The sequence below is a fragment of the Chroicocephalus ridibundus genome, chromosome 8 (genome assembly GCF_963924245.1).
Source record: "Chroicocephalus ridibundus chromosome 8, bChrRid1.1, whole genome shotgun sequence".
In the NCBI taxonomy this organism is placed as follows: domain Eukaryota; kingdom Metazoa; phylum Chordata; class Aves; order Charadriiformes; family Laridae; genus Chroicocephalus; species Chroicocephalus ridibundus.
In genome coordinates, this window is record NC_086291.1 from 25,686,005 (window position 1) to 25,713,763 (window position 27,759).

A 27,759-nucleotide genomic window follows, 5' to 3' on the forward strand; every position below is an offset into this window, starting at 1 on the left:
ATAGTTGCTTGTATGAGATGGATAAGCTTAATCAAAAAAATGTGGGAAGTGACAAATTTATAACATAGCCAGGTATATTTTAGCTGACTATCCGAAGGGGAGGGAAAAACAGATAAAAAAGAAAATAAAAAGTTATGGGATGTTTGTTGTTTCTTAATACCCTGTTGTGCCCCTGTCCCAGAGGTGCTTTTTGACTTTTGGTCTCATACTGGACTGGAGAGCAGTGCTCTCAAAGGTGCAAAATTTCTACATGTTTCATAAATCTTGGCAGTTGGGCAGAGGAAGGAGAGGTTCTTGGAAGCTGGGATAGACCGATGAGGGGAACAAACCCAATGTGTTCGGTCTGGCTGCCGACTGCTGGGGCAGCACCGCTGTATCTTTAAAATCAGCCACCACACTCGCAGCTTCTTGTGTAGCTGGGAGCTGAGTTTTAGGGGATTTGTGGAAGAACAAGAGACAATGAGGCATCATGAGAGTATAAAAGAGCACAGACGAGGAGGAGGGGCAGAGTTACTGTGGGGAAACGGACAGAAATACTGGAAGCTCGTTCAAGAAAGCAGGCAACTGTTTACTGGCAAGCTATTTGTGCAAATAACTTACTAGCTGTGCAGTGTATGTGCCAGTTACTACTCAGTTCAAACATTTCCTATAGTGGAGACATCTATTACCACCTTTTTTAAGGAAAACTCTTCAGTTTTCTTCCGCTTTCTCAGTTTTATTTTTTGTTTTGAAATTTAGACTGATAAAGAAAAGCATAGAGAAAAACACTGCTGTAGCTCCTTGTTTATGTGGCTTTTTTCCAATGGCCCTTTAAGATGTGACAAGCATTTTAGTTTTTGTCTAGCCATAAACGTGCTTTTCACTTGTTTGGTGAATATGTGTATAAATACATAATTTTTTTTTCTTTTTCTTGGATAGAGGATCATGGTAGACCGTACACTAATACCCCCAAGCATTTTACAGGCAGTTTCAATGACAATTTCTGTACAGAATGCTTTGATTGAAGTGAAACACAAAGTTATCTGTTTCATTGATTGAGCGTACTGTACTTCAGAAAGCATAGTTTCTCAACCTGTATTATGTGTACTCTTCTTACATAAACCGCTTCAAGCAATATCTGATCCTACTAAGAGCTAGAAGTGACCACGGCAAAAGTGGTAACTTCCACTGATGCTGCTGATCAAGATGCCTACGATAAAAAAAAACGTGACTCTGTTCCATAGATTGCTTCTGGATTCCTGCTGTACAGCAGAGCTGGAGGGAACGGAGTGGGTTTTTTCTGTTTATAGCTAAATAAAACTTATCACAGTAGGAAATCTATATTCTTCAAATTACAGAAATAGGAAAGTTAAAGCACAATGGTAAGACTGTTGTCACCTGATTTCCTGCACCTCACCTGTTATCGATTAGTGAATGAATTGGGAAGTGCATGAAATGAGAACATGTATTTGATTTTGCTTTATTCACTATACTATAGAGATCCAGATTTGGTTCTTACTATTTGACGCTGCTTTACATCATCTCACCAGACATACTTACTTTATCTTTTATGCAGATGTTATAAATAGCTGTACACTGCTCATTCTAAGTATCAAAAGTGTGTACTATGGATGGTGATTAAAAATCTGTAGGTAACTTCCATTAAGCTTAAACTGGAAGTCAAGACGAAAAAAGGCACAATGGTGTAATGTTTTGACCATGACTTAAACTTTGAGTTTTATATATAACTTTTATTGAAAGCAAGCACATAATTTCGTTACTGCTGGTTATGGCTTACATTTTATTTTGAAGGGGTTAAGAAACGATTTGCGTCATAGAAGTTCTTGAGCATTTGCTCCAAGAACCTATGTCTCTTTTGTGTGAATAAATGATTTTAGGCTTAATAAATGGCACAATTGTCTAACATTCTAACAATCTGCTTGTAGATATTTATGAATAAGTTCCCTTTTCTCTGCTGCAGAATTCCTTTCTTTCTTTTCATAGGGAATAGGAGGATTTAACATTTTGAGAATGTAGGGATTTTGATTTCCTTTCAATGTTTGCTAAACTAATACTAATATATCAGAAAAAGCACCTTGTCTGCTCTTTTGTTCCGTGAATCCTTTATGAAAATTCTGCATGGCTTTCTTCACCTCTCTTTCTCCAGCGGTTTTCCCTATTTCACGCTCAACCCAAAACTCAGGTATTACTTTGCAGAGAGGCCACACCTTGATCTCTGCGTCCATCAGTTATTGATGACTAGTGAGCAAGCAACTTGTCGTCTTCCTTGTGGACCAATTTCAAATTCAGACCTAAGTTGTGCTATGTCACTGCTTGACCCCTCAGTTTTACCTGTGCTTTGAATCTCCTTCCGTTCCTCTGCCTTTTCCCTTTCAGGCTGCGTTTCTTCTGCTGAATGTGTAGCACATGTGCGTTTTTAGCTAAGACACTTTGGAAACTACCTGTACTATCAGCATGGGGACAATGTTGTGAACCTCATTAATTTCCCCTCCTGTGCTCACCCGGTTGTAGGGAAGCGGTGTATTCTGGCGTGTCAGCAGTGGCTCTGATGCTGTAGATTTTTCATTAGCAGAATATTGCTCAAATATGGGAATTACTGTGCGTATTATTTAACTCATGATCTATCAGAGTCGATGAGTAATGATGACAGGAGTGACATCACTGTCACTCTCCTGTCCATGGCTAATGCTGTTTCTGTAGGTGTTTCTGGTAGAAGTCTCTGTGCAGGAACACATCTGTGATCGAGACAAGTGCAAAACAATGGCTGTAGAGATCACTGGATTTGCACATCTTGTGAAAGACAAGTATAAGATATCTTACACAAAAATTTTTGCCTTCAAAGTAAATAGTTGAGAATGAAAAGTAAATAATTGTAAATGTATTGCAAGCTGTATGGATGAGGATAAATAAACTATAGCATTTCCTGTACGCTTCAGTCATTCCAGTCAGTTTGCGAGATGAGTTGTGAACTCAAAAACGAAGCAGTAATTTTATACAATTGGGTTCTTTCCATCCTTTATTTTGTTGTACTATGATACGTGTGTATGTAATGTAAAAACGTACGTGTAAGAGAGAAGTCTTTGTAAGGACAATTATTGGCATGAATTGTGCGCTGTTTGGTTTGCATGTGTGTGCAGAAGTGAGCCTGTCTGAGGGGAAACGTGGGCATGCTGAGGGAGCCGCGGTGTGCTCCGACAGACCCTGGGCCAGGTACGGTGGCCAGGGCCCATGGACAGAGCAGGCTTGTGTTGAGACTTAAATACGCCCAGTTAGACTCTTTACTAACTAGTTGTGGTTTCTTTTAATGCTTCTGTTGTTTTGAAAATGTTACTCCAATTATAAGTTAGCTATGCTTTTTGTTTGTGGGAATTTCCATATTTGGCTTTGTACATTTTCATATCTTCTGCAGTTTTCTTCCTGTTCCTTTTCTTTCTGATGTGTAAGAGGCTGGGGTTTCTGGGAAGGAGAGCTCAAGTCAGAAAGCTCAGTTGGAGCAGAGGAGCCCTCCACACAAGGAGCCTGAGCTGTGGAATGGGCTTGGATCACGTGGATCATGACGTGGTCTTGGAAGTGGAGAAGTCCCTGAAGCTTAGATTTGGGGGTAGCAATTAGTTGAAGAGGATGACCCAGCCTAGGGTTACTGTCTCTCCATCAGCTTGTACCACTACCTTAACATCTGGTTTTCAAATTCCTGCTTGAAATGGTTTCTAATCTATTCCCTGATCTGGGGAGAGTTAGGATGAATGGTGGTTAGGGTTTGCTTTTCAGCAGCAGATTGGGAGATGAAATACGTTTGAAATTTTCAGATTTAGGTAGCAGCCACCAAGACTTTAATCAGAACTGTATACTTTAGTTACATTGGTCAAGTATGTGTATGTGACACCTTATAATTAATGATAGCAGTTACTTTGTTTTCTTTTAAAAATAAATCATCAAAATCTGTATTCCCATGCATAAGGTCTTTCATTTTTTGAAACTCACTGAAGAAATGAACTCTCAGAAAAAACTCTCTGAAATTCAAAACCATTTAAAACCTCCTAAAATTTGAAGAAAAAAATAATTTCAAACATCTCTGTCCTAAACAGATTAATTTGTAAGAAGAACAGCAATTCTTATTGAGAACAAGGGATAAATTTAATGATTAGACATGCTGGTTTTCGTTTGAAGAAGAGATTTAATTCCTGCTTTAATCAGCTCTCTCAAGGCAGCCTTAAAATGAGGCCTGAACAATGGCTATAGTGTAAACAAAAATCTTTAAAATTACTCTTTACCTAGTCCATGGGTACCAAAGAGCCTTTTCTGCATTGTGTAGATACGGACTTAGAAAATTTTAAAAACTACTTTTATTCCTATAGTGAACTGTAATAACCTTGAAAGAGCCCATTGTTGTCTGCAGGGTTAATAAGTGTTTACACGCATTCTTTGCTATTAGTGATTTATTATCGTTAAACTAGGATTAAATCTAAGCATAGAGGGCAGGAGTTGAAAATAAGTCAAAACAAGGCAGAGGAATGAGTGAGGAGAAAGCTCAGTGATGGCTGGGAATGGTTTGTGCCTGCTTTCCCCGCACAAGTGAGTAGATCACGCTCTTCAAATAGCCGACCAGACTAGCGTTTTGGGGGAAGTTTTTGAAGCTTGGCCAGTTGATCCTGTGCTCCAAGAGGAAGTCTAGATAACACTTTGTGTAGGGAATTCTGGTACATACTAGCTGCATTTTTACCTGTGTTGATTTTCAAGTTAAGGGAAGGCTTGAGAGGCATCATTGCTGTGGTTCAGGAGCCGTGCCAGGAGCTGCTACTTGCCTCTGAAGGTCAGACTTGACTTCTGAGCAACCTGAATGCGCCGCAGTGAAACAGAGGGGCATGCGCCCCAAGTCACACAGCTAACATTTGTCCATATTATGGTACATGCAATGTGTATGTTAAAGCTGTAGTGCTAGCGCTTTTTGAATGTTTTGTGTCTGGTTTATACACTGTGGTTATCTATCGAAATCTCCAGTCACCGTTTTTTGTTTCTGCAAGGCTTGCATATCGTCAGTTTTAGTTCCGATGAAGAGGAGTAAAAACCAGGCATCCTTCCTGCCCCCAGATCATAAGTGGAATTCTCAAATTAGAAACCCAGAATTAATTCAGTATTTTAAATTCTGATCAGTAAACATGGTCTGGATGGATAGTCACTGACTTCTGGTAGCTGTTCCTTTGAAGCAAATGGGACCAAATGCAAACTTCCAGGTTCTTTGTGGAGATTCAGTTTTAGCCTTGGAGTTTTTCTCAGTTTGAAAATCTGGAACATGCTGCTTACATCTCCTTTTAAACTCTGTGGGAAGCAGTTTCCAAGCTGGGCCGCTTTTACACTGACTGTCGAAACATGGAGTTGTCTCTCCTAAAGAAGCAAAGAGAAGATGTTGAGTTGGAGGTGGTGAGATGGTATTGGAATTCCCTCCCACTGAACTGTCATAACTTGGCAGAGCTTTTTTTAATAGCAAATATGAGAATTTAAATCTCATTTTTAAAGTGGTCTTGTGTAGTGACATTTTTACATATGCTTTAATTGCAATACCGGTTATTTTCCCACGCCATCTTCAGGTTTTGGAAAGGGAGACGGCAAATAACTAAAAGCAAGAGATCCTAACTGATGTGAGATTTTGGGGCAAAGGAGTCGTTTTCAAGCAGTAGTGGAGCGGTCGTTTGCCTGACATAAACGTTATATGTATTTGAAAGCAACAGTATGTTAAAAGCAACGCCTGGATAGATGGGCATCTATTAACAATTGCTTTTTGTGAATTATCAATAATCTCTTTGGGTAAGATGGTGCATAGAGACCTCAGCCTAACCATGCCAGGTGTTTTGCTGTGTATGAAAAAGCCGATTGTGGCTGCAGAAAGCTCCAAGCCTGACGGTGGGACGCAGCAGCGCAGAGGGGCTGGGAGCAGGAGGCAGCCGAGGTCGCTGTTACCGGCGCTACCGACTGACCAGCTACTGCTGCATTACTGTGTCGGCCCCCGGCTGCAGTCTGTGCAGGGATGCTGAAACCATACTGCGGGTTTCGGTGGTGAGCTGCTCTCAGGAATAGAACGGAAAATGCAAACATGTGAAATAACAAATTGCATCCTTGGCAGGGGAGTAATAAGGCATTGTTATTGATGGCTCTCTATTGTATCAGGCATAACATACCGGCAGCATGCTACCTACGCAGAACCTGAAAAATGAAGGACTGGGTGAAAGCCGTTGAGCATTTACTGTGTTTAAAGAGCACACTAGCACACTTTCCTTTAGTTTTAATTAAATCTTGAAAGGTCCCTTCCAATCTGAACCATTTATAAATCATTCTATGCCACATGTTACCTCTCCTGGCTGAACATACCAAGTCTACCTAAAGCTGATTCTCTTTGGGAGATTTTGGAAAATTGCTATAGGTATTTCTGTGAGTAAACTTCACATACAGTTTATTTGTCTTCTAAAATGCTTACATTGAATGTATTTTGCAATTTCTATGAATATCACTGAAATTTGGCCACAATGAAAAGCAGGTCCATCCTGTGCTTTCAGTGATGCTCTGTCTGCAGCTGGCAAACTGCACAAGAGAGAAAGGTGCCTGGCTTGAGAGCATAAAGGAGATAAGTCATGTCATGGCACTGAAGACGCCATTTCTTTAAGAAGAAATTTGGAAAAGGTTCATATTGTCAAGCAGGGTGGGGGGTCAGGAGTGGAGGTTGGGACTGGGACCTGGAGATGAGTAGGAGGAGCCAGAGGTGACACCGGTGGGGAGGTAGGAACTGAGAACAGCTGAGGGAGTGCTGGCTGAGCAGGGTTTGAGGGTAAGAGGAGCTGGAACATGAGGCAGGGAAATTTTGTGTAAACTTACTCTGTGTCAGGTGGGTACATGTTTTGATACAGTCTTGAAGGTATTATTAATTATTATTTTAGCTATCGTGCTGTTTGTTCTTGATTATTTTCTGTCTCTTGCATTTCTAGAATAGAAAAAAATTGCCGTGGAAAATGAACTTAGCAAAAAGTTGTTTGTTGAGCAATGCGTAGTGCAAAAAAAGGGGGGAAGATGTGTGTGGGTCCATGGCAAGGCTATGGGTTTAACCAACGAAGCTATACTGAAGGGAGGGAAACAAGTTAGTTTTCTGATGGCTGTCTGAAGCCAAGCCTGTATTATGACATTTAGTAAATTATTTGTAGAATTTCAAACGTGTGTTTTGGTTACCACATTGTTGAGGTGTGCTCAAAGCCAACAAGCTGTGTCAGGCTTGTACTGTCTCTGCTTAGGCTGTACTTAGGAAAAACCGTATGAAATGCCCCATTCTGTTCAGACCAGAGGCCAAATCCCATGGAGCACGTCAGCCGGAGTGTGGGGCCGAAAGAAGAATGCGGGCTCTTCTGTGTCGAGGGGAGGGAGTGGGTGCAGGAGGCAGCCTTGGAGGGTGGTGAGAGAAGGTAGTGAAGTTTGAGCATGGAAATGCATGAGGCCAATGACTTAAATGCTCATGTTGTATGTGATTTAATAGTTTTATGCTCTGTATCTAATTTTTCAGGGTGTCCCAAAACCAAGTAGGACAGCATTTTACCTTTGTGCTCACCGACATTGAAAGTAAGCAAAGGTTTGGATTTTGCCGTTTGACATCCGGAGGCAAGGTCTGCCTCTGTATTCTAAGGTAAGTTGGTGTAAGAAAAATTGAGTCAAGGAGTGAACATAGGAAAAATACAAGAAAAAAGTATCTTTTGCAAATCCTCTGATAATGTGTTTTATTTCCCTATCTGGGTGTCATTTCTGTTGCCATTGGTTTCACATGAAAAGTGGTCCCAAGCCCCATGTGATGGTATTTTTATGTGAGGCTAAATAATTCTATTTAAATAACAAGAAATCTCTGCTTAAAAGCAGAGAATAATACACTGCAGCTTTAGAGGCTTTGAATATTATGTGGATATTTTTACTTTCTAATGAGATCTTTGGCAAGTATCCAGTCAATTTAACAATAACCTGCAATATTCTGTATTCCTCTCCTTGGAAATATGATTTTCGGGGGTATTTTCCATGTTCTTTGGCCAGGCTATATCTAATATAAGAAATGCCAGAGCCAGATAATTCTCAATAAAGAGCGTGCCACTTTGTTGCAGAAGAGATACGATGAAGAACATGACCCCAGTGAAATACTTTGTTTCTCTGCCTTTTCCTTTCTTTTCCCATAAGATAATTGTTTTGGTAATGAAAAAAACAATTGTTTAGCTGTCCTAAAGCCCTTTTAATTAAATTAATTAAAAGGCATAGGGCTTTAATTAAAAGGCAAATTTGCCACTTCAATTAAGAGCCTAGCAGCCTGTAATGTCCATAGAGGAAATGGGAACAAACAGTTCAACAGCACTTGAGGAGAAGAAGATTGAAGTATAATTGCCTTCAGAGCGAGACTCCCCAAACACAAGGTGAAAGCGGAGCCGTGTGCTGCCAAAGAGCCAAACCCACTGGCAGCAGAGTGGCATCTCGGAGAATTTTGGAAAGTAAGCTAGGAAGCTTATGGAGAAAAGCAGAAGATTTGGACAACGTGGAAGTCTGAAAGTCATGGTAACTGTCATTAGGATAGACCACATGAGTTAGGGAAATAAACCCAACATTGACTTGTAAAAGAACACACGAAGGGGAAAAAAGGACCAGACAACATAAACACTTGCAGAGTAGTGCTTAAAATTATTGGAAATATCACATCAAGACTTTTATGAGCATTTAAACACATTCCAAACTAGTGTTGAGAGCCAGTACAGCTGACATTTTTTGGCAAGTAATTTAAAAATAAGTATTTACTATAACTATTGCAAAAAATAATAATCACTAGCATATAATAAAAATAGAAAAATGAACATACTTTATTCTGGAAATTAATTGACTTTCTGTGATCCTGACAGTACTACTTTAATGATAATTCAGAAAGATTTAATTCTTAGGATTTTGGAGTGTATAATCCTTAACCCTTTTCTCTGTAATACCTTTAGTTGATATATCTTGTTAAGGCCCAGAGAGAGAATGTTTTGTGTATGCTTTTAGCTCTTTTCTCTGAGTTAACCTTTTCTTCCCTCATCAAGCTAGAAACAAAACTTCGTGCTTGTACTCCTGCTGTTGTCTGTCTGGCTTCTAATGCTATAATAACAAATGTTTAATCAGTTACGTACACTCAAGTATGCACATTTAAATACTGTATGTAGTACTGCAAAGCAAAGGACGCAAATTCTCAGCTGGTGTCAACTTGGGTATTACTTTTAACGTTTCCCCACAAGAATACATCAGCTAAAGATTAGTCAATGGTCTCTTATTTGGTAGAAAAAACTAGGAAAATGAAAAGTGGCAAGCTATAAGTTTTCACTGAACTGCAATCAAGGCATTGCCTTTATTGCTTTTATTGTGACAATTTTCAAATTTACAGTGCACAGCTGAATGCACAACAGCACTAGCTTCATAGCGTTGTACTTCTAGCTTGATAGTCTGTTTCTCTCCAGTTTGTGTGTTCCGTTTAGCTCAGACGGAAAGACTGCGTCAGTATTTCCATCTGATGCGTTGTAGTACCCAGTCTGGTTTCTGCTCTGAATCTAAGATTCATTAGAAAGTGACCAAGTGAAAGAAGACTCACTAGCAGACTTCTTTTGGCATTTTATCTGGCTTTCCGTTGTACGTGCTTGTTGATCTTAAGTTAACTCAAAAAAAAAAATCTTAACAAATGAATGCTGTATTTATATATAAAGAGCACGTATGCATATTCCCACTCGCTCTCTTCCATATATCAAAATAACATAAATTTGTATTCGCTGTGTGTATATACACAGAATGACTCTGATGCATGCGCAATTCAAACTACTCGTCTGACACAATAGTCACAGATGTTTATATAAACACACAAATGGAGGCGTACATAAATACCATGTCTAACTACACATCTACCTCTGCACATACATGTATATCGCCTCAAACAAGAGGAACATATTAAGATTGCTAACTGGGGCTTTAACAAACACAACTAGAGATAGTCAAATACAGGAAAAATAAATGAAATGGTCATAAATAACTAAAAAATTAAGTAAGAATCTCTGAAAAGAAGAGTAGGAACAAGCCAGTCAAAGCAATGAGAAGGAAATACTATGGAAATCTGGGTAGGCTGATGAGTGGGGAGCGGGATGCAGCTTTTCTCTTGCCAGTGTCTGTTGTGGGTGGTACCAGGCCATGAGTTAACCTGTGCCAGGGCAGCTAGAGAGAGAGGATTTCAACTGCTGACCGGGATTCTTAACGGAAAACTGAAGAAAAGATCTGCTTGTCCTCAGCAACCAAAAGCTGCTTCTAAGAGTGAAGTCTTGTAGTTGATGGGACTTTTCTATAGTTCATTCTTCATCTGAAACACCAGTTCAAGGAAGTAATTTCTGAGTTTTCAGCCACATTTTCCTGCTTTAAATTGGATAGTTTGAAACAGAAAATGTACATATAAAATTATTCTGTAAGTTTTATGGAGGTTTTTTTTTTACATTTTATATACACATGTATATGAATTGTGTAAACAGAATTTTCTCCCTAATCAGGATGTTGTTTTTTTTCCCGAGTTCTCTCTATGTTTATGCAGCGAAATAAAGATTACCTAAGGTAGCTATCTCAGGCATTTTTGTTAGAACTTCATTGTGATACAGTATTGTCTAAAACGATCGTGCAGAGCTTGACTGCAGTTGCGAAATTCAAAGTGCGAGGAAGTGCAGAACCATAGTAAGATGAGAAAATAAATCTTGGATTATTCTGCAGAAGTTTTGTGTGATTCCTTTGCAAGTTTTGTTTTGTTTTTTTTTCTTTAAACTGCACGGCTGCTTTGTGAAGCTCTTGTTGTGAATCCTGCTGTGACACCTCCTCCCTCTCCACAAACTGCTGAGCTAATGCAGCCCCGTAAGAATGAGGGGTACCGCAGTAGGAATATCGTAATATATCTTGTTGTGCTCATATAGTATAATGGATCTTTTCTTCTAGTTTTACTTTTTATATTTTAATTTAAATAATTTTCCCAGTTGAGATTTGAGTGGCACAGTAGAAACTTCAATGTTCACTTTTGAATAGTAGAAGGAGACTTAATTCTTCTGGGTACTGTTTCTAAATATCACTGCTCTTTTCAGTAGGAATAATACTTTCTGGGTTTACATGAACTTGTTTTAATACAAAGTGCAAATAATTTGACTGAAATTTGTTTTGTTAAATATCTTGAAACTGTTGATGGACTCTGAGGTTGACCTTATGTACCCAGAGGAACGCAAAATGCATCATTAAAATACTCAGTCTTAGATTTCATTAATTTTATGACTGTAAAATTGTCACCTACATTTCCAAATGAAATGCTGTAATAAGGAAGACAGGTTTATGTGGTAAGCCTTTGTAGTTCTTCAGTTCAGACCACGCTTGAAGCTTTCTCGCTCTTCCTTTAGGCAAATCCCTTAGAAGCAGAATGTTTCAATTTTACACATTTTGTGTCAATTTTCCAGACAGAAAAGTAGCCCCTAGACATTAGACATTTAGCTACGGAAAGGCAGTTTCCTTAGTTTTATTTGATTACTAGAAGTTAGATTCCTGCTGATAGTTCAGGACTGTTAGTGGTTACCTGACTACTTGACAGAAAACATTTCCTCTCCTTTATTTAACCTTTGACTCATGAATGTAAAAGTTTTATCAGAGCTATAGTAGAAGCACTGGTGAGGTGGAAGTCTACTTACGGCAACAAGGGTTATGCTTAACTTTGAATAAAAGTCTGAGCTCCTGCCTTGTGGCTCATTTGGATTAAAAAAAACCGCTAAGTACGTTTTTAATTAACCATGAAATATCTCGGGCACTCGCTTTCGTGACAGGCAGTGGCTGTACTTTTAAATAAAGACCACTGTATTCTCAACCAGGGAAAGCGTATCTATTCAAACAATATTGCGTATATTTTGGTGTTTTTCTTTATTATGTAGCAACTTTAGCGAAATTGTTGAATGTTGTTGGAGGTTGTTGTATGTGTGCCTTGTATGTTTGTTTCTCAAGCAGTTATTGATTGTAATGAGAGGAATGCAAAGACAATGTGTATGATTAAAGAAAAATGAACAAGAAATTAATAATGGTTTCATAGTTTAAGAACCTAAATTATTTTTATTTGAAGTTTAGGCTTCTAAATACATTAAAATTGAAAATTAAAGCCCTGTTTTTCCTGTTTTATCTACTGTGAAGGGGCTTCATTGATAACCTCTTGACGTTTTCGTAAGACAGCTAATTAATTACAAAATGCACTGCTCATAAATAATTTTATGAGTGCAGATACGACGGTAAGGTCTTTCTAGTAGCGGACTTTAATTTTGATTTTACCTGTTGTTAAGGTACATATTAGTGTGACAGTTTTGAGTTAGGAGTAACATATTACAGGCCCCCTCCTAAATTCAGCCATTTCAAAACTGTTTTTTGCAGACAGTGCATTTCGGTACTGACTTGAAAAAAAAATATTGTTACTCAGACTAACAGATGTCGATGGACATTTGTGTGCTGGAGGATACTTTTCTGTACATAGACTAGTTCTTCTGTGCTAAACAAAGATTAAATAATTTTGCAAGATTTGCTAAGAAGATTCTTCTACCTGCGATGCTTCTGGTGTTTAGCTGTCACACACACAGATGCCATGTACAGTGCTTTATCCAATACAATGGACTGGATAAAGAAGTAAAGCCTATAGTATGGGAGTGTTCTTCTATGAGTAAATCTATTTGCTGGAGTAGTCCAAAGAAATTAATAGGATTATTAACACATGTGCTTGCAAAATCAGCCTGTGATAGAGAGGACAAAATGTTGTTTGACAGCCTTGAGGGTGTTACAAAATAAAGAGAGCTTATACTTGTGCTTTGAATTGAGACTCTAAAATACCACCTGATCGCTGTCTTCATTGTGAGTAAACGCAACCTGTGTTTGTTTCCTTTTGAACGCAGAGATGCATTCCTTATCAGTTATGAAAACAACAAATCTAAATTCTTTATTATACTGAATTAATAGCAATTAGCACGTACATAAAAGCAAAATGTAAAGTGAACTTTTTTTGTTTTCCAATAGATCTTTGTAATATTCTGTTGCAGTAAGAACAGTATAATTAAAAATACTGACAAAAACTTTTGCAATTAAACTGTGCTGTTGAAGAACTGAAGACTGTGTGGAAATAAGAGAGAGGACAGGTCTTGGTGACCTTTGGTGTCATGCCGTATAATGTAATGGGTATTTGTTTGGATTTCCTTAATTTTTCAGGTTTAAGAGGCATGTTGAAATTATATTAACCTTGTGTCTGTGGTTGTAAGGCTTAAAGCAATTCTTTTTCCAGTCTTTCAGCTCAGAAAGGAAACTGGCATTTTAAAACTATGTTCGAGTAGTCTGTTTTTACAGTGTTTTTCTTTGTGGTTTTGTTACACAAAGACATGGAAGTTTATCATTGACCTGATTTTGCTAAGGGAAGAAGTTCTTGTATGAGTACTCTGGTCAGCATGCCTTACCATATGGGAAAAAAAAAAAATCAATCTCCCTTAGCTTTCTGTTAAGGTTCATCAATTTCAAATAATGAATTTGACCTTTTTATGTGTAGACTTTAAAATTGCATTTAATTTTTCTTTTCACAGTAAGAGGGGAGTTGAGATTGTAGATACAAAAAAGAAATATGGTTAACATTTCATTGAAGTAGGTGCATTTATTTTTATAGAATGCTGTTCATAAAGGTTCATTATGAGAAATGAATGATCAGATAAGATTTTATAGTGTTCTACAGCAAAATATGCTGGGGTGGTGTGCACCACTAATGCAGAGGTGATAGCAAAAGTCTGGAGAGCTTTTAGATAATCTAACCCTTTTGTTTGTCCAGTGTTACAAATATACTTTGCCATATATATACCTACCTTGTAGCTTGACTCGGAGAAAACGCTAGAAGAGTGTTGCAGTTCCTGCTGTAGTTCTAGGCTGGTGAAACTGTTCAATAGCGCTGACATTTGCAGGTACTCTGAACGCTGTGGTGAACGATTTTGTTTGCATACCTATGCTGTGTTTCAGCGACATGTAAAACCAGGCTAACACGATTTCAGAAGATGATAGAACAGGAGTCCGAGGTGGAAGAAAACTCGAAGATGTTTTACAAAGGCGTGCAGCGTTCATGCCTGTAAGCAGCCAGTGGCCTTACCTAGGTGCAATGAAGTACATTTTATGATTATATAAGAATATATTGAATAGTAAATGCAATAATGTCACACCTTAACTACTGTCAACAATACTAAGCATTAAAAATGCCTGTGAGCATTAAGAGGTTGATGTAATTTTGATTAATAGCCAGTACAGAGTATGGTAAAGTGTGATAAAGACATTAATACAGTGGCTGTAAATGAAATCAGTGCCTCTGTCCGTTGGCTTGGCAAGAGTAAATTCATGATGGGTTTTTGTATTGTGTTTTTTTTTTTTTTTTTTTTATGAATCAGCAGTTAATCATTTCTAAGGATAGCGAAGTAAGATTGCTAGAAAATGCAGAACTGTATCTATGTTCTGATTTCTGCTCTTCTCTTTCTTTGCCCTAAAAATTGGAATCTGTTTCTAAAGCCTTGCCAGCTGCGTACCGAGAACAGAGGTGTTACAAAGAAAACATAACCCTTTGCTGGACTCGGTGGACAAAAGTAGAGTTGGCTTCTCCACCAGCCAGGGTTTCCCCTAACGGGTTTCCTTTTCCTATCAGGGAAAACACTTAGGTTCTGTATGTATTTCAGTTGCAGTTAGCATGTTTCCTGAAATACATAAATTTGAAATTTTAAGGTCTGTCCACAGCATACGCTAAAGCTTTTAAGAAATGCATTGAAAGTTTGTCTGTGGATTTGCACTGCACTGAATAACAAAGTGTGTAGAATTGTTACATATGGGTATGAAATGTAGTAAAGACATTTCATTATTTCCTTCCCAGTCCCCATTCTAATCTCAAATAACTCATATTAAACGTACTATTGCCATTTTAGTAATATTCTTTGCGATAAAATTCTAACAGACATGAGAAGGTGTGTAATTTGTAAATAGGGAGTAATTTATACTGGTGCTATTTATTTTACCAGACTTATTACATCTCTATTATAGGCTTAAATAGTGATTATGGAAAGTTCTGTAGTATGCGGTCACTGATGGTCACTGTTAAAGGTAACTGCTCTGTAAATAGATGAAAAAAAAAATGGAACTGATGCCACTGTGTTTGAGTTTCTTTCCTCGTGCTCTTCAGTTGTGTCTTATTTATCTTGGATTCTTTTTAACTCGCTGAGAGTATTGCGTGCATGTGGGCTGCAGTTAAAAGTCTGTAAAGTATTCATGTATTAATGTGCTGTGTGTTTGCAATATTGGTGAATGCTGTCTTATTTTTAGAATTTAATTCCATCTATAGAAATGACTTTATAGAGAAACCAATATTCTTCCATATAATGTGACATCTATGCTATTGCATAGCATTGCACCGCTTGGCAAATACGGGGTACCTGGGCTGCCCAGGTAAAATTGTTTTTCATTCTCCAGGGAATCAGCAGTTCTGGCAGTCCACTGGCTACAACCAGACACAAAATTCCAAAATTGCAAATAACGTAATTACTGAAAGCCACAACGATTAAAAATAATGGGAATGTGATTTGGCAATGTTTAAAATGATTTTTTGGTGCCTTTAAAATAATGAGAAGTTAAAGCATTATGAGCTGATCTGTGTTTAACAGAACTTCAAGCAGGTGTCCAGCATAAAGAAAAGTAGCTTTGCTGCTGTCTATCAGTGGTGTACCCTTACATTTGCGGGGAAAAGCTTTATATGCATTTTATCTATATATAGAAATATTATAAAAATGTGCAAGTCAGATTAATTGTAGTAGTATTTTATAAGCACTACAAAATATTAATTTATTTTCTTTTTAATAAAAATTAATTATTTTTTAATATCTTTTAAAATGCTTTTTCCCCTCCTGTTTTAGTTACCTACCATGGTTTGAGGTATACTACAAGCTTCTAAATACCCTGGCGGATTATTTGGCTAAAGAACAGGTAATTTTAGATATTCTATTTCTTTGTGTAAAACATTTTCCTTGAAGAAGTGTTGTAAAGTGATTCTATACTGTTTAAAAGTTTAAAATTCTAGTAGAATTTAGAAGCAAGCTTTTGCATTCGTCATATTGAAATTCAAATAATTTGAACATACAGCTGCCACTGTCACTCAAATCCCACATTAATCTTAAAAAGCTGCTGAGAATATACCTTTATAAAGTGTCAGTCTTAGTATAAACACGTCCTGGGTGAAGTGTGAGCAAAGTGTCACATCACTGGAGATCTGTATGACGTATTGATTGTAAACTGTAGATCTCTGGAACTATCTGATTATCAGTTACAAACACTTTTTTTCAGTACTTCATAAAATATGATGTACTGTTTCACCCTTCATATTAACTAAAAACTACCTCTCGTAATTCTGTCATCTCAACTAGGAAGACAAAATTACTTGCAGCATTTGGTGAAGAATCATGATAGTTTAGTTTGCATATTCATGAGCAATTAGACGTATTCCAGGATTGCGCAGGAAAGGAAATACTGGCATCTGTCTTTACTGAGAACATTAAAGCTATACCTTTCTGCTTTAACTATATTAGTGTACTAGATTGTAATTAAAAAAAAAAAAAAAAAAGAAAAAGCATCAATAGTCAGCCATATGCTGTAGACTGGAAAAGCTGACATTTCAAGAATATATGAACTATAGAATAAGCAATTATTGTGCATTATAGTAAATGGGCTATAGAGAATGATGATATTTTATGTAAAAAGAAAATGTAATAGGAAAGTTTGGTGTTAGCTGTGTTTAAATAAAGTAGTGTGGAATACATTTTGGTCTTATAAATGGTATAGTGAGACTTTGGTTTTGTCCCTGATTTCATTGTAATAGTAAAAATTGTTATTAAGGTTGTATTTGACAGAAGGGGTCGGGATTGTCTTCTCCTTTGTTTCTGGCATTGCAGCAATTAGTGCAACCAGTTTAAGTTGCTGGGTTGTAAGCTTGTTGGCCTATGTGCCGAGAAAACTATTTTGATGGGTCAGAAAGTGTTAGCAGTGTATGGGAGTATTTTGTTGTCTTGCCTAGTGCCACGTCTGTCGCTGAGGGGGTTGTTAGAGGAAGTTGCTCCCTCTTGGCTCAGGCGCTCTTCATCTGACCAAGAGCTAGACGCAATGTCTTGTTGGCTCGTGTGAGATCCAGTAGCGTCATCATTCTTGCAACGAGAGGCGGAAGCTTCCTGCAAACTCAAGCAATACGTTTAAAAGCTGGGCCTGGGTTGTCACTCATATTTTTGGGTTTACTTTGACAACAAAAAGAATTTAATCGCTATGAACAAAACCCTAAACTGAATGAAAACCCTAAACCAAATAAAAACTCCATCTGCATCTCTTTCCCAAGTAAACGTCTCTTTTTAGAGATCAAGATGGGGGATCCCGGTTAAACCCAGTAGCTGCATGTACTTCTCAGTAAACCGCATTAACTGTTTTATGTGCTCTGATAAATACTTTTTAAAGTATGCAATATAGCTATGTAGCTGCATATTTAGTAAAACTTTGAATAGACAAATACCATGTCTAACAGTTTTAGGAAGACGATGTCCAAGATGCACAGACCATCTAGACGTGTTAACACTATTTTCAGTAGCAAATAATGTGGTTCACTTAAGGGGTATATGGGGAAATATGTAAGGGATTGACTTAACTTGCAGATAAAATCATTTTCTGAGATACAAAGTTGGCCTGAATTTTTTACTTAATATTTAAATACTTCACGACAAATTGCAATTGTCTTTCTCATTAAATATATATATATCTTTGTCAATGCATAGTTTGATGTGTAGTAAATGGTATTTAGTCAGTTTTTATACAATAATTAACTACCTTTTAAAAATATTCCCTATAGGAAAATGACTCAAATGATTTGTTAAAATCATTGTATAGCCATCCTGTGCCAAAGGCGAACGCTTTAGTCAGTTTAAGTGTGGTAAGTATTCTCTGTTCCTACTCCTATTGCTGACTATAGAATAGTAGGTAAGGTTGAAACAAAAATACCCAGCCTTTGTAAAGAGTAAACTGATGTTGTTGCCCATCATTAACTGGCTTGGAGAACTTTTTTTTTTGTGTGTGTGTGTGCAGAGTTTGTCTCTGTCTCATGCTGTTCTCTTAAAGTCATAGTCATAAAGAAGCAGAAATTTGAGTTTTGCTCTGTGGATGAGAAAGTAAACTGCAGTGGGATCTGGCAGCGCTAGAACTACTGTTTTGTGCTTCCAGCTGTTTCATGTAGATAATTTTGGTTTCTCCTGCTGTGAATTGGGAGACACTAACTGTGTTTTATTGCCTCTTATGTCTGAGTAGGTAGACTTGCAGGATTGGACAAAAAAAATCTGTGTAAGCTGGCTTCTTTCCCATCTTCCCTTCCCTTCTTCCTACTTTTGCTTGATCATGCAAAAGTGGGGTAGGAATGGTGGCAGGAGGTTTGCTGCATTACATGAAACTTTCAGCACATCTAGAGGAAAGAATGTGTCCGTGCCCACCTTGCTTTTGGGCTGTGACTTTTTGTGATGTGGGACTGGACATTGATAGTATGGCAAGGTGTGGTGTTGCTGCAGAAATGTCAAAAAGTGAGCCTGTCACTGTTACAGTTCCTGAAGTTTTTAACAGAAATAGCATGTGGATGCGTGCCTAAAGACATTTGTAGAGCCTGCATGAAATGTAAAGCCAATACAGAGCTTCTGCTGTCTCTGAGGCATTGTTCATGGTTACAGCATCTGTACGATTACTGCACGCGTAAGTAACTGTGAGCAAATAACTCTTTCTTGATTGAACTATCACAGTTTACAGGGCATAGAAAGAAATTATTTTATAAAGGCTTCCCTTACACGCATACTGAAAGATCATGAGATCATGCATTTTGACCACATTTGTCTCATTGCCTGTTACTTTTAACTCATTTATTTTAGAATTGAGCCCAATACTTTGAGTAAAGTAAGCACAGACTCTAGAAAAGCATCTGGCCCTATGATGAAGGCATACAGAAATGGAGAGTCTACCACTTCCATTCCACCCTTGCTGCTTGACACAGTGCTGCCTTTATTTTGTTTCAAATTGTCATATTTCAGATTCCTTGTTAATGCTTTTTTCACTAGGCTCTAGAGGCCTAATATTTTGTCCCCTTGAACAGTGCTAATTCACTGTATTTGAAAATCCTTCCAGTCTCGTGTGTTGTTTTTCACCAGAACAACGTACCGGTTTTTGAGGCTGCAGTCAGAATTGTTTCTGTTGCCAAGTTTTCTCTTTCTTTTGTCAGTGTAATATTTTTCAAGTTATTTTTCAGCTCATAGTACCTTTGCCAAGAATACTTCTGTATATCAAATAATATTTTGCTGTCATTAATTGCAGTATTAGTACCAATTCTAATTTGGCAACTCTAAAACACTTTATTAAAGTCCTTTAAATATCCTGCTGCGTTTCAGAAGAATGTAGAGAAGTTTTAAAGAGGTTTTTCCTTGTATTTCTTGCAAAGTGTTACTGCCTGTTGCTATCGGTGTTGCAGTTCATCTTGCATAGAACTTGCCAACCTCAAAATGAATGTTGTGATGGACCTGGAAATGGACGTTGTGGTGAATACAGCTGGCAACACTGGAATGACAAATTGCTTGCAGTGAAGTTGATGCTTGCTGATTTTTATTTCAATATTATCTGACTTCTGAAAATATTTTTTTTTTCTCAATTGTGTCTTTTTCCCAGTAGCTTGTTACATCAAAGGGTTTTTGTAATCCTTTTAGCAGAACAATGATTATCTAAATGCAGGCCTCTTGCCAAATGCTTGGTTGCAGGTACAGTCGAGCAGATGTTGTGCGTTCAGATGGGGCAGAGCACAGGAAGGAATAGGTTGGCCTGAACCGGAATGCTTCTTGGGTCTACAGCCACCTCTTTTTTTGTAGTGCTCAGTACTGCAGGGAGCAGCCAAGTGTTTACGGCCATTTTCAACTCTGACTTTGTGTGCCTAGTCTTCCATATTGATGTTCTTTTCTTGCTCCTCCTATATTGTAAATAAGCTAGACTGAATTAATTATCACTAGTAACAGACTTAAAAAGAAGGTGCAGTCTGAAAAATAATTGTAGAAATGACATCATGAGGTGGCTTTTCATTGCTCCAGGATGAGTCTAGTTCAAATTTGAGGGTGCAGAATTAAAAAGATCCCTCCCCCCATTTACCCAGGTATGCTGCAGGGTAAGGCTCAGGGGCGTTGGAGTGGGCTTTAGGTGGCAGACCACAACAGTACTTCGGATTGCATGTATATAATTGTGCATGAATTACGCCCAGTATCTGGATACGTGGTGCTTCCCAGTAATCCTTGGTCAGGAGGGCACCAGAATGCCTTGGTCCAGTTAGGAACCAAGTTCTGCTCTCACCTATCTGTCTCAGTAACAAATATTCTGCAGCTGAAATTTGTGAGGGGTGATCGTTCATTCTGTGACACCTGAGCTTAAGTATAATTTGGGTTGCTTTTATTCTTTTATTTTGCCCATAGAGGGCTAACAAAAGTGATTTTTTAAATTTTTTTTTTGTTGTTGTTGGAAAAGCTAGCTAAGTCTGAATGCAAATGGGGGAGGGATACAAAGAGTAAAACATATTTTCAGCCAATATTTTGAATATGGAATACTGCAAGCATTAGAGTCAGCTTTGGCCTTTCTGTTGGAAAACTAAAAAGTCAATTGTTCAATCTTTCTCTCATGTTGCATAAGAACCAAGAGATGATTTTTGCAAGTGAGCAAGTTTTGAAAAAACAGCCTTGTCTTGTATCGGTGAGTTTAAAAGGCACTGACTATCTAAAGCCTATTGTAATTAAAGAAATAATTACTTGCTATAGGGTATCTCTTTTGATTTCAGGCTTATTTATACCTGTCCTTTGGGAAAATCTGCTGCTGTCTTTAGCCTAAAAGAGGAGTCTAATATTAATGTCGCTATTCTGTTTAAATCAATCTAACTTCAGAGCTCTGTGTTTGTGCGTCATAATCCTTTTGTAAAAACCGCAACCAAAATCAAACCCTTAAATTGATGAACAAAACTTGCACTTTCTAATGTGCTTTTTAGAGAAAACTTTATTACGGGACAGCAACTGTTAATTTGGTATCTCTTCCAAGGTCGTACGTCTTCCGAAGGGAGTTCACAAAGATGTGCAAGGACTCCGTACCACATTACTTTTGCTGCTTTATGACTTTTAATGACTGCAGTGATGGGTCTTTGCTTCTCATAGTTCTGACTTCACTTTCTGTTTAATAAGTGAAACATTATTACTTTGTTAATTATAAATAATTACTTCTCTACGTTATTAACTTCATTATTCAGAAATCTTTTGATAAATATTCTGTGACCTTATTACATATAGGAAATAATTTTCTGTTCTCGCTATACTTCTGAAGAATGTAGGCGTTCCATTAATCTGAATATTTTACTGTTCTTGACTAGAGAAAAAAAAAATCTTAGCTTTTTTTCCACTGTTGATGAAAAACAATAACCTGGGATATTTATTGTGCAAGTGCTATGATGTTTATGGGATGCCTTTATTAAGCCTTTTTTTTTTCTTAAATTTTTAACTATTACCAAATGACCTAATTTGTGGGGAAATTTTTCAATTAAATGTATCAAGCTGGTTTAATAAGTATCTACACAGAGTTAATAGTATTAGTAAATTCTTTTTTTTTTTTTTTTTTGCTTGAACACAAGACACATTTAATATCTTATAGACTTCCTTTATGTTTTGGTATATCTTTTTCAAGTTTGACATGAAAACAGTGTCTTTGTGGTGTTAATTATAATTTTAAAATACACTATAAAAACTAGGTCTACACAAAATGTCAAAATTCCTTTAAGAACAAATAAAAGCTAAAAAGTCAATAATTATCACCTTTACTTAGTATGCACTTAAGGTTTTTTGTCCTTCAAGATTTAGACTAATATGCAAAAATACCTTAAAATTACTGAGCTAATTCCATGTCTGATAACTACTAAAAGCACTGGATTAATGAGAATAATTTAAATTACATCTGTTTTTAGTTTAATCCATTTTATATTTACATCCTTGATGGCCTCAAACTAAGATGCATAAAATTGCTAATGTATTTCATAAATGATTGCAGAATCTCAAGCTGTCAGACCTTGCATTTCTGTTAGCACATTTTTGATTCAAAGATGTTTGGAAAGAGAAGAGAATGTATATTAAGTAATAATATTTCTATTCCAATTATTTTTCTCATGTGAATTTTTCCTTTTCCATTCTAAATTTACATTTTGTCCTTCAACATTTTTTTTTTGGTTGCAATTTTTAAATCAATGCTTAAGTTAATCAATGCTACTCTGAGGCTCGTGAGAACATTTAAAACTGGCTTAATTTCAGTGTTATTTCACAACTGCAGCCCAGCGTTTTGTTCCCTTGGTTTGTGTGCTGTGCTGAACCAGAGCTTGTCATTTCGTGTCGTGATGTGCGTAATTCTTTGTCTAGTAGTGGTACAAATGCTATTGGAAAAACAGCTATTTGCTTAAACAAAGATGGGGCTGGAAATCCTAAATGCTGGATTTTTTTAAAAAAAGAATTTTTGGTTTCTGTGTGCATAAATTATTAATTATTTTTCCCCATTGATTAGCACTCGTATTTCATTACTCCTGATATAACTGGATTGCCAACAATCCCTGAAAGCGTAAGTATGCAGTTTCCTTTTTAAATATTTAGGAGAAGTATCAACCTTATTCTGTGGGTAGGGCTGAACTCTGCTTTTATCAATAGGAGATTATTTTTTTTCCAGGACTGCTTTTAGAATATGATTGATGTCTATTATTACAACCTTTAGCTAGTAGTTACAGTTGCATTCATCATTAACCCATTTTAAAGCATTAACAGGGCATTTTTGACCGCTGCTATATCCACCCTTTGTTCATAATTACTTGGCTTGTTTGCATTTATTGGGATTAATTGTGTAAAATAATTCTGCTTCTGCACCTCATGTTATTTGAATACCTGCCCTTTAAACACTGCATTGCTAAGCTGCAAATTCAGCCATGAAGATATGCAGTTACTTTTTGAGTAAGGAGGCATTGTTTCAGGCTTTCTGAAAACATGCCGTACCTGCTTACATTTGGATGGTAACCATGCACCCAGGAATGGTGGCTGTTATTATGATTATAATTATTTTTTTATGAAGACTTGCATTTTGTAGATGCTAAATCCTGGATGGTGCTGTGGGTAGATGGTGCAAATCTCGGATCCCATTCTCTATGATGTGTTTAGCCCAATAATATCTAATAAAAGAGCTTCAAAACTCCCTGCTTTCCATTCTTGCACTTAAATCTGGAGTTGAATATGGATGTGTGGGTGTGCATTTTTACACTTTTAAATAATAACAGAAAGTTAACCTGTTGGGGGGTTCACCATGGTACAAAATCCCGCAGTACTGCAGAGCTGGTTCTTGGTAGGTATTTGCGGTGTTTGTGCAGAAAGTGTGACCAAAATGTCCTTACGGCCTCTGTGGTGACCCATCACGAGGGGTGGTGGGACGGTGTCCTGTTGGCCTGCTCCCTGCCTCTGCACTGCAGGCCAGAGGGGAGATTGTGCCCCTGGTGTCCCGGGTGGGCAGCGACTCTGGGCTGCAGGGTGGGACGGGAGAGAGAAGGAAATGGAGCCAGGGAATGCTACCGCTCCTCACCAGCCTGGGGTCCAGAGGAGGTCTGCGTGCCGTGGTGGTGGAAAGGGATCTGCACGAGGGACCCAGAGGAGATGGCGTGGCCCTTGTTGCAACCCAGAAAACTACAGGAAGTTACTGGATAGAGAAATAAAAGGGAGGACCTTTGTTGCAAGGGCTCTTTGGGCAGGACAGGACCTAGTTTTCAAATGTTTTTTTTTCATCTGTTTCACCCTATGGGTTGAGTTCTTCTATTTTAAGGAATTCTCTTGTTCTAGCTTATTATTTGGGGTTCTAATAAAACATGGCTTTGGAGGTTAGAAAGTGTGTTTTGTCTTCAACTTAAAGAAAATGCGGGGAAGCTTCACTCTGGGCCTCTGGCTGATGGAGGACCTTGCGATGGTGCCATTGTGGATTTATATTTCTGATTCTGTGTGAGAAAGGAAAAGTAATAGTCAAAGTGCCTTTCTCTAATTATTTTCTACTCCGTTTATAAAAGTCTCATCCTTCCAGTATGAATCAAAATAGTATGGTAGTAATGGAGGGTTAGAACATGCAGGGAGAGAAGAGATGAGGTAATTGCAGTAAATTAGCAATAACATGAATTTTCTTATTCTTTGTTGTAAGATTCACACGTTTCAGGGGCAGTAACTTTTCAGATGTGATGCAGAAATAACTGTGACTGTCTTCCAGAGGCATATCACCCTGTAAAAGATTGCAAACTCTTTTTACCGCAGCTTTTGCAACAAAGAATCAGCATACCATTATCAATTCCAGTGTTGGAGGGTGTCTGAGGTAAATTGGACTCAAATTATCATGGTGCAACAGCCTCTGACAACCAGTTAAAAGTCACACTTGAAAGACCAGAGTTTCTTTCTAAATGGGGTGTTTGTAGCCTTAAAGCTCTTGTTTTTATCTCTTCCAAAATTTTATGCAGCATAGACCAAGAATAACTCTATACTCTATGTCTTTGAATTAATAATTCATTTCTGAATTTACATGAAACTGGATCGTCCATTGGATCTTCGTTTGCCTTTTCAGTATCTTTTTTAATTTAATATTGCAATATATCCAAAAAGGAGGTCAACCCTCCGATCATCATCTGGGCTTTAAGTAAAGTTAGGTTTCCATAGAGTAGAGCCTGTCAGGAGATAAATGGGCAGCTGGTGAACACCTCTGCCCCACGCCGTGCTCCCTGGCTGCCGAGGGCCGTGAGCTGCAGAGGCCACAGCCGGCCACCGCGAGCCGGCCCCCGCAGCGGACGTGCCAGCAGTAACAGTCAGGCTCTGAAGCCTTTGTGCTCTGAAGCCTTTACCACTCCTCTTGCCCTCGCTGTATTTTCGGGGGTGCATTACCTTGCTGCCATGTGTTGGCCACATCCATTATGGACTGAATCCCACTGTTCGGATTTCCAGCCTTGGGTTGGGGCATGTGGCTGATAGACCTCCCATGTTACCGAACATTAATCTGCTCTTCCTGAGAAGAGACAAGGAAGCGTTCCGGTTGCAGATACAACAACGGATGTGTGAAATTAAATGTTTTGTATATTGTGGGTTCTATTAGTATATTTTCATACGTATTCTCTAACATTTACAAAAACTTGCTGTTTTCTTAGGCATTTTTGCTGGTAGCTGTTTTAGCTTATTCAGAACTTGTACGTCTCTGGCACTGCGCTACGCAGAAATACTGTTAAGTTCAGCTGGAACAGAGACCTTCCCCTGCCCTACAACCCGCCTTTTTCTCTTTTCCCCCCACTTTTGTGTTATCCGAACTGTAAATAAGAGGTGCTGGTGACTTTGCTTTTCATTAAACCCCACAGTGGGGTTCTTATTAGGGGTGAGAAGGGTGGCTGCAGGAAGGACCCAGTACCTTCTACCAGTGCTGCTGCATGTTTGATGTCCTGGCCCATACAGCTCAAGCAAAAGCTCGGCGTTTCTCAACAAGCTATTTTGTTGTACTTGAAGGAGAATAAAATGTGTTGAATTTGGGAGAGCCTGGCAAAATAGCACATTTTTATTATTGTAACTATGAGAGAACAGTTATTGCAGTGGTGGAGGATCTGTTCCTGGGTTGGAAGTAGTGGTTACCTTAATAGCGTATGGTGCTATTGATACAATACCGAATTTCATATTTTTTCAAATTTGAACAAAACCCAAATTCAAAAGCATAATGAAATGGGCAAAATACAAATACCTTACACCAAAGTTATTTTTTCATTGACTTTAAAACTCAGTCAATTATTCTTAAAGCATACAAATTTTAATGCAAAGGGATTTCTTTCATAGTTTTAGGTTGGGTTTTTTTCCACCTAGTAATTGGACAAAAATTCTTGTAAATAATATATAAAATGTTCCACTAGCTACTTCTGTTGCTATATTGTTAACATCTTATTTATTTAAACAGAGAAACCTCACTGAATATTTTGTTGCTGTGGATGTGAACAACATGCTGCAACTTTATGCCAGTATGTTGCATGAGAGACGAATCATTATTACCTCTAGCAAACTAAGCACTGTAAGTACTTCACACATCTCCTTTTAAGTAGAATATATTGAACATCTCACAAAATGACCTGCAGACCTTTGTGGTTTTAGATATGTTCCATGTGTACTTATAAGACAATATCTACATACTTTTCTGATATATGGTTTTAGTCTGGCTCTTGAAGTACAAAAGTCTGATTTATATAAGACCTACTCAGATACATTAAGTCAGGTTAATTATTTTCCTTATCAGGAGATGAGAGTTCTTTAACTCTCCTGAGTTCATTTCTCTGCCTTCTATAACCTAAAAAGAATTCTTAAGGGCTATTATAAGATCTTTATTATTCACTTGTGGCTTATTCCATTGGAGCTACTTGAAAGAAATCAAGGGTCCGTAATAATAGCTGCTATCCTAACCTGGTAATAGGTAGATTCATCTTTGTTAGAGTGGTTTGGGAGTGCATACTGTAATAGCTCTGATTTGGAGCAGCTCTTCAGACTGATAATAACCTACAACTCAAAATACCTTTTTTTTTTTCTTTTTTTTTCCCTTAAAGGTTTTAGGCTACTGCCCGCATTAAAATGTTTTGGTTTTTTCTTCCCATTATGCCTGCTTAGACTGCCTTAATAAAAGAATGTTGTGTTTAATTTTGAAAGTATACCTAAATATTCAGATGTTATTTTGTTTTACTCTTCACAGAATCTTATGAGTTTTTAAAATATCCGATATTTTTTTAAATATTCCCAAGATTAATTTTGCATTAGTACAAGACTGTCACTTTATAACCAACTTTCATCATAGAGTATATTTGTTATGCAGAATATTTAGCCTGTTAAGCACAGTCATTGAAAATACCTTCATTTTCTTTCGCCTGTTAAGCACAGTCATTGAAAATACCTTCATTTTCTTTCAACGGTACTGCATAAAAAATTTTGTTTAATATGCTTTCTATGGTAGAAAATCAGCTTTATGTTCCTGAACACTGCTAATTTTACTACCAAATAAATGAACAGCTATTTTCAACACATAGATACGAGGTTGGATATGGTACTGAAAATCAATATTTTCAAAGACTTGCAGGCGGCGATTTCCAATACATATGTGTAAGGAGTGAGAATTTTGGATAATAAATAGTGGATAAAACCCCCTTTAGTTCTTTTGAGTCAAAAGTAAATTGAAGATAGAGAAGCTTCAGAATCGCCATAAAAGGCTGGTAAATTATATAACTGTTGTTGTCTTTTTTTTTTTTTTTTTTTTCCCTTTCCTTTTTAAACACCACAGTGTTGGGCCCCTGAATCTGCAGTCACCATTGTGGTTAGGGACATGCACAAAAGACAGCACTTCACCGGTGGTTTGCAGAATATGGAGCTAAGTAACTCCATGGTGATTGGAGAGTAAAGGAATCATATCATAGAACCATAGAATGGTTTGGGTTGGAAGGGACCTTAAAGATCATCTCGTTCCAACCCCCCGCCATGGGCGGGGACACCTCCCACTTGAACAGGTTGCTCAAAGCCATGGGGTCATATAAGCAGAGGCCAC

General features: G+C 37.7%; 1 protein-coding gene across 2 annotated transcripts in view; it reads left to right on the forward strand.

The window, feature by feature from the left end:
* DENND1B (DENN domain containing 1B) overlaps window positions 1-27,759 on the forward strand; it is a 164,769-nt gene that overhangs the window by 59,580 nt on the left and 77,430 nt on the right. Inside the window, exons 5-10 of one of the 2 annotated variants that reach the window (XM_063344729.1) lie at window positions 7,541-7,660; window positions 15,987-16,056; window positions 17,957-18,037; window positions 20,803-20,862; window positions 22,702-22,755; window positions 26,137-26,247. In XM_063344729.1, the coding sequence (XP_063200799.1) occupies window positions 7,541-7,660; window positions 15,987-16,056; window positions 17,957-18,037; window positions 20,803-20,862; window positions 22,702-22,755; window positions 26,137-26,247 (496 nt within the window). The remainder of the gene's footprint in view (window positions 1-7,540; window positions 7,661-15,986; window positions 16,057-17,956; window positions 18,038-20,802; window positions 20,863-22,701; window positions 22,756-26,136; window positions 26,248-27,759) is intronic. The other variant, XM_063344730.1, reaches the window with a different exon arrangement.